A 7896-nucleotide genomic window follows, 5' to 3' on the forward strand; every position below is an offset into this window, starting at 1 on the left:
ATTTTAGCCTTGATGTTAAATAACATGAATAACATGAACTGTTGCCTTATATTGAATACCCCTTATATTGAATACCTCTAGCACACAGACACAGGTGGTGGGTAATGTGAGAGTGAGGCGACACAACATACTGACCAGAAACGAGTCTGAATATGTTAATCATTTCCCTGGACTCGTTCTCATTCAACCAAGCCAAAAAAAAACACAGAGGGGAGAGAGAGAAGTGGGATCACATTAAATGAATACTGTGAAGTCTGCTCCCTAGGGAGGCAGGCTTGAGCAACACTTCAAACCGAGAGAGAGGGAAGGAAGCAGGAAGAGAGGCTAGATTCTGGGATTGAAAACGTGTGTATTTAACAGTGTAGGGACAGAGGGAAAGGCAACCATACTCAAAGCTCACACCTACCTCCGCAGTCTTACTATAAGCATCCAGGTTGATCGCTGAAGACCACCAGGCAAACACTGACCCCAACAACCAGAGACCACCTGATCAGGACTGAGGGTAAAGGACTGACAGGCAACAGGGACTGGTTAACCTCATGTAAGTGACACATTTTGGTCATGTTAATGTTGTCACATCGTCTATTGTTGAGTATGCTAGTGTCACGAAATCACGTGGGGGGCACCATTGCTTGTGCAGACTTGACCTTCTTTCTACATGACAGTCTTGAGATTGAACAAGCTGTTACACAGCATCCAAGGGGTTAAACGGTTGTTGAACCTCATCAAGTTTGGTGTGTCTGTTTAACAGAACCCAGGCCAGATCGCTAATATTATCCGCAGTAATAGGTTAGTCAATGCCCCCTTTCAAAATGAACTTGCAATGAGATCCAAGATACTGTTTGTGAGATACTCAAGGTTAGGCATTGTGTTTATTGGGATACAACAATAAACAACTCCACAGATTTAACTAGAGCACCGAGGGTAACATTAGTTCAGCTGTATCAGTATGGTTAATATTTAACCCATCTCAGACAGTCCAGTACCGACTATGCGTACATAGTGTCCTTGAAAAATGCACCCCAATGCCCCTCGAATCGACCTCATGGAAAGTGTGTCTGTTGTGATGGAGAGGGGATTTTTGACAGTGAAAGGAGCTATAGTTTGACAGATTGTGTCATTTGCTGTAGTTCAAATCTCTATTTTCTTCCTTCACACGTTTGTTTTACGAATCCCTCACTCACTATCTCGGTCTCCCTCCACACTCTTTTTCAGCATCTGAACATTTTAGTCACATTGGTGGGTGACAATAACATGGACAATTAATGACAATATGTTGATTACACTGTACTGTGTATCACCCATTTGTTATCTATTGCTGACACAGGGCGGCGCACAATTTGCCCAGTGTCGTCCGGGTAAGGATTTGGCCCGGTGTAACGGTTTTCTTTAGGTGAAGTAGAGGCGGACCAAAATGCAGCGTGGTTGTTATTCATTGTACTTTAATAAAGAAACTGTACACGAATAAACTAACAAAACAACAAACGTGGAAAACCAAAAACAGTCCTATCTTGTGCAAAACACAGAGACAGGAACAATCACCCACAAACACACAGTGAAACCCAGGCTACCTAAATATGGTTCCCAATCAGAGACAATGACTAACACCTGCCTCTGATTGAGAACCATATCAGGCCAGACATAGAAATAGACAAACAAGACATCCAACATAGAATGCCCACTCAGATCACACCCTGACCAACCAAAACATAGAAACATACAAAGCAAACTATGGTCAGGGTGTGACACCCGGGTTAGGCCGTCATTGCGAATAAGAATTTGTTCTTCACTGACTAGTTAAATAAAGGTTCAATAAAAATAATATTATGAATGTATTATTCAATAGATATCTTGGCAGGGAGTCAAGCTCATTAAAGCAGGCCATGCCCGAGTTAACTTTAAAACCAATAGAAATCTCGGCAACTGCATCACTTCCTTGTTCTGAAGAGGGAAGAAGTAGTGTGGTGAGAGGGTCAGGGGTCACAGCCCTTAACAATTTGGATCATCATAGATTACAATCAGCTTCTGTTCTCAACAGAGGACCAATCTCTTTTATCCTGTCCCCCTTCTCTCTCGGACAATACAAAACCACATAGGTTCTGCAAAGTAAACCAGGTAATTTGCACGTGCATAGACTGTTTTTACTGTGTTGACTACTTGAGTACATTGTTTACCTCCGGTATAACTCCTATCCTTTTTTAATAGGATTTGCTAGTAAGAGATCATTTGTTACTAGCTCGAAAATGTCTAGCAATTCAGCATGGTTCAAAACTGGCTCATAGGAAAGTAGGTTATTGAGTTATGAATCACTAACAGTATGTAATGGAGCCGTTAGTTGAAATCAAAGAGAAGTGGACCTACTGTATTGTTGACCATTGACTGGAAGGAAGGACATGTTGAGAATCCAGTACAAGGAAACTGCCCGATCCTTTACTCCACTGGCACAATCCAAACATTTACAGGAATTTCCTCCATGTACCACATATAGCCTGAGGGGTGGGGGGTGGGGTGGGGGGTATTGTAGCAAGCTTTTAGCAATATGACTGTCAAATCCCCTAGTGAGGAGGGTTTAAAAAAATAGGAGTTACAGTATAAACAAGTTTCTGTCCCCAAAATATTATTGTGATCACGTATCCCATTCCCATTAAGAAGCATATGTCCTCTGGCTCAGAGAGCAACACCAGACTGGAGCTCCAACTGATACCAACAAGACAGGACTGGCCCACGACCTGACCTAAATGGTGTGTGTGTGCGAGCGTGCGTGCGTGCGTGCGTGTTTGTCAGTCTGTGCTCGTGTGACTGTTCCTGTGTGTGTGTTTTTGTTCTCATACATTCATGAACGAGAGGTAGAAGAACTGAAAAGGACAGCGCTAGAGCTACAAGGATCCACCGAATCAGGAAAGGCCGTTTGTGGGAGGAGAGAGAGAGAGAGAGAGAGAGAGAGAGAGTATGCAGGTAGAGAGACCAAGGCATTAGGTGTCCTATTACAGATACTAGTTTGGTGTTGTTTTGTCAGGAGGGGCTGGGTCATCCACAACAAGTCCATGTGGATTTCAGCAGCACGGATACACACAGAAACACACCGGCAGTCATTAATACAACAGCAGATTTTCACCGGCGCCGGACAAGTTAGGCGGCCTGCATGATAGATTAAGTTTCACTGCCTGTGAATTGAGGGACAACGAATAGGGTACGAGAAGGACGAGAGAGAGAAAGACAGGGAGAGAGAAGAACAGAGGGAGAGAAGGCACAAGGCGAAGGGGAAGGGGAAGGGAGAGACTGTTGAAGGGAGTTCTACTTGCTCCAGAGACCGAAGGACAGTGCATCCTCTGTACCCTGTGATCTGGGCCAGCTGAGAGGGGACTTCTGCACCATGGATGTGAGTAGAGATGGAGACTACAGTCTGGGGAAAATAGGGGATCAGGCTATTCACTTGTGGAGTAGTATCGGTCACCTGTCACTCAGCTCTTACTGTGGACTCGTACAGCAGTGGTGTACAGGATCACAGTGATGGGACTTTAGGGAAAACATATGGGATAACATGCCCATGTTTACCTGTGTAATAAATGTACGGTCTGTGTGTTTAGTGAACAATTGTTATACATGCAAATAGTCCCTTGCAAAGCAAGCGATCCTCAAGTGCATTTGAAAGTGTTACCATGTTAGTATTACTGTGTCTCTGCTGACAATATCACATTTTTGTGAGTTCTACACTACTGGTCAAAGGTTTTATAACACCTTCTCATTCAATGGTTTTACATTGTAGAATAATGGTGAAGACATCAAAACTATGAAATAACACATATGGAATCGTGTAGTAACCAAAATATTGTTAAAAAGTTCATTTGTAGAATTACTTTCCTTCTTAATGCCTTTGAGCAAATGCGTTGTGTTGTGACAAGGTAAGGGGTGGTATACAGAAGATGGCCCTATCTGGTAAAAGGCTAAGTCCATATTATGGCACGGACATCTCAAATAAGCAAAGAGAAACAACAGTCCATCATAACTTTAAGACGTGAAGGTCAGTCAATATGGAAAATGTGATGTTTTGATGTCTTCACTATTATTCTAAAATGTAGAAAATAGCAACAACAAAAAAAGACAAACCCTTGAATGAGTAGGTGTTCTAAAACTTTTGGCCGGTAGTATAAAAGTGGGAAATAGACATAGATTAGGGTTCTTGTGATTGTACACATCTGTCGTGGGTGGCAGAAATGCTAAGTGACCAGTGTTCAGTTTGTGTAGGAAACTGGTATGCGTTTGTGTGTGTATGTATGCCTGTGTGTGATCATGCAAATCTGTGTTGTTGGAGAACCCTGCCTTTGATTACAACTCAAGTGTAGCTTCTCTAAAGGTCTTTTTTGCTTCAAAAAAAAAAATTATATTTATTTTGGTTGCTTTTATCAGGTAAGTTGACTGAGAACACATTCTCATTTACAGCAACAAGCTGGGGAATAGTTACTGGGGAGAGGAGTGGGATGAATGAGTCAATTGTAAGCTGGGGATGATTAGGTGACCGTATGCAGGCCAGATTGGGAATTTAGCCAGGATACCTGTTTCACGTCCCATCCAAAAGACAGCACCCTGCACAGGGCAATGTCCCCAATCACTGCCCTGGGGCGTTGGGATATTATTATTTTTTAGACCAGAGGAAAGGGTGCATCCTTCTGGCCCTCCAACACCACTTCCAGCAGCATCTGGTCTCCCATCCAGGGTACAACCAGGACCGACCCTGCTAAGCTTCAGAAGCAAGCCAGCAGTGGTATGTAGGGTGGTAAGCTGCTGGCACTCTAAAATACAATCCACAATGAAGAGCGAGCACCTTTTTATACACTAAAGCGAAACATGCCAATTGATTTTATCGGTTATTAAACCTTCTGTGAGCCAGTTCTGCTTCCCAAGATGCTTTCTCAATGCAAACTGGGTCTAGTCCCATTGGCCCATGCAGGATAGTGAACAAACGACCTGAACACACCTCTGTCTCGCTCCCTCACACACGCATAGACATTTGCATACACCCCCCCCCCCCCCCCCTCTCTATCTCTGTGATTGTATTCCACCCATATTGTAAATTTATGCCAACTGTCTGTCAAAGGGAATTATTGCACTGTCATTGACATGGATTGTGTGATTCAGGTTCAAGTTGTGTCTCTGCCATTATATAATGTTGTTTTTAGATATCTTGTTGCAAAGTAGGCGATCCTCAAATAATATATTTGAGTAAATGAATGTGTGCGGCCTGCAGTTAGTGACCTATAGTTTTTATGTGGTCTACAAATCACTCGGAGTCCCTATTTTCCATAGTTTGCTATGTATTGTATGTATATTGCTGGTCAACTTTGATGAAACATTGCAGGTATTTTGGTTATGTTTGGTACTGGTCAGTCAGCTGTCAGCTCCGAGATGTGTATAGTCACATTTCAAGTTGAAATGGCTGACCTTCCTCTTCTCCCACCTCTGTACTCTACCATCCATTCTTTCTTTCTCTCCTTCTCTCTTTGTAACCATATTTCCTTATCTCATAGCCTGCTCATATTGACCTAGATTAGTTGACCTAGATTAGTTCCTACATCTACGTGGAGCGTTCCACCAACCAGCAGCATCTCCATGACTCATGCAAATCATACAGGATCTTTCTCTCTCTCTCTGTGTGTGTGTGTGAGAGAGAGATTCAAATGAACACTTACGTACAATGAGCACTGTTCCCTCTAAATTGCGCGCGTTCGCGGCCGCGAACCTCCTGCAGGACTACCGCACAGAGGAAATGCCATGTAGCGCAGAGACGGACCCAAGCGATTGAACTTCACTGAGTTCGCCCTATTAGTTTGCACAATATTATAGATCAACTTCCCCCCCCCCCCCCCTGTGATCGAATCAACATTTCAATGCACCAAACCAGAACAAGTCTAACTTTGCAAGATTGAGTCTTTGATTTTGTGTCAGGCAGAGCCAGAGCGGGAAGATTTAAATTGGTGGGTGTAGCCCGCGAGCGGCGTTTCAATCACCGGCGAGTGAACGCGTTTTTCAGATCAGACCGCAAAGCAGCAGTTAGCGAGTTATCGACCCTTGCCTAGATACATATAAGTCAGCAATAGGGAGTTACTGCTTCCTACAAAAGGTGTAGGCTACACGTCAAGCCGTATTTGAAAAGCCAGTCCGGTAAAAAGCTTACAGTAGGTCTTGTTTTTCTGTTGCTTTAGCACCATATAGCTGATTCCCCCCCCAAAAATCAACGCTTGATGATGAGTTGGTTATTTGAATCAGCTGTGTAGTGCTAGGGCAAACAACAAAATGTGACCCCAGGGGAGTGTCTTTAACTGTTTCGGATTGTAGTCAGTTAAATGAACAGTATATGTATATCTCACTTCCCCTTTTCTCCGAAGTTGTGGTTGTTTGGCTATTCTTCTCCTCCGTGTTGCTAGAACCCTCTGTTTTAGGTTCCAATATTAGACCAGACTGTCTCCATGGAGAATAGACAGGAAGACTTCACGCAATTGAATTGTTAGAGTGAAATTACGGGACATATATATTTATTTTAAAATAACATAGTCTCACTACCGAATTGCTTCATGTCAACACATACAGACAAGCCTTTGATTTTGGGTTATATTTAACAGACTTTAACATGTTTTGTTTCTGTAATGGTAAATCTGTGAACAAAAGCACTGAGAACATTAACTACAGAAGAACAACAGCAGTTGTTACCAAGCCACCTAAGAGCCCTGTCCCTCACTATAGCCACCATCTATCTTGTCCCTCCATACAGTATAACCCTGCATATCTGCGGGATGGTGTATTGTGTGGCGTTGTCCAAATTAGAGCAGCCTCCGTCTCAGGACTTGGGTTCGCTGTTGGTGAGTGTGTCGGACAGTCCGTAGACTGTGCATGGAATGTATTTGTGTATTAGTGACAGATTTGTATAGTATTTGTGGAGCGGTTGGCGAGATCGGACAGAACAGCCGATACTGTAGATACCTAACAGACTGTTTGAGACACGAGTCACTGGTATTTTGGGATGTTGTTGTTTTTGGTCCTGATGGCTGTTTCACCAGTGAGCAGGTTTCGTTCACTGAATCTATGACTCATGACAGTTATGATGGCGGGTACTTGTGCTTGCTGTACACTTGAATGTGAAAGCTGGGGGGGGCAGAGCTGTCAATGACATAACTTGAATTAAGTGGTTTATAGCGTGCATGATTCAAATGCTGTGTTTATAGCGTGCTCCACCATTCAAGATCTATTGTCCTTTAATGGAGTGGAATAACACCGCATAAGGCAACTACACATTGAGCAGAGTACCACACCTGAGGATGTGTCATACAACTATCTCTGTCTTTGTGTCAGACGGGCCTGGGAACTGTGCTCACAGCATTAGGCATGACAGTCACACACAACTTTGATGGGAGGCACGCTGTTCCGTGTGCCTGTGTTCTTGATCCAATCTGTCGTGCCTCCCCTCTCTAGGCCCTAGAACCTCACAAACTCTGACACAATGTCCCACGTTCTGCACCGAGCACAGTATAATCCCCTTTGTCTCATTCTGTCGTCTCTCTCTCGCCAGACTGACACCAGCCTTGCTGAAGAAAGCAATATACCATTAAATCCTAGGCAACAAGGTAAGCCATTGTAGTGGAATTGATTCATTTTGCAATCATATTGTACAAGTATTACTTAATATGCAATAATTTACTGTCCAATTATGCTTTAGTTGCATGTGTCTATGTGTTTAAATAGCTACAAAATCCTGATTGTTCCTCTCCCTCAGTTGAAGTACGGCCTGGTATGAAACGAAAGCCCATGACGGCTCTGAACTCCCAGAAAGAGAAGTCCTCATCGAGGAATAGGGTCCTGATCACTGTGTTGATGGTACTGCTAGTGCTAGGGATCCTGGCCACG

At 43.5% G+C, this 7896-nt stretch overlaps 1 protein-coding gene across 7 annotated transcripts in view; it reads left to right on the forward strand.

Annotated features, from left to right (window-relative positions):
* Positions 1-236: 236 nt before the first annotated feature.
* Positions 237-7896, forward strand: part of LOC109905442 (transmembrane protease serine 4-like) — a 15740-nt gene continuing 8080 nt past the window's right edge. Inside the window, exons 1-4 of one of the 7 annotated variants that reach the window (XM_031790479.1) lie at positions 6343-6501; positions 6767-6854; positions 7562-7616; positions 7766-7896. The exon at positions 7766-7896 is cut by the window's right edge and continues 13 nt beyond it. In XM_031790479.1, the coding sequence (XP_031646339.1) occupies positions 6789-6854; positions 7562-7616; positions 7766-7896 (252 nt within the window). In that variant the 5' untranslated portion in view covers positions 6343-6501; positions 6767-6788. Of the gene's footprint in view, positions 542-1934; positions 2116-2993; positions 3380-5992; positions 6174-6342; positions 6855-7561; positions 7617-7765 lie in introns of those variants that run through there. The other 6 variants (XM_020502814.2, XM_020502816.2, XM_020502812.2 and 3 more) reach the window with 6 other exon arrangements.

The sequence above is a fragment of the Oncorhynchus kisutch genome, linkage group LG15, assembly GCF_002021735.2.
Source record: "Oncorhynchus kisutch isolate 150728-3 linkage group LG15, Okis_V2, whole genome shotgun sequence".
NCBI lineage: Eukaryota > Metazoa > Chordata > Actinopteri > Salmoniformes > Salmonidae > Oncorhynchus > Oncorhynchus kisutch.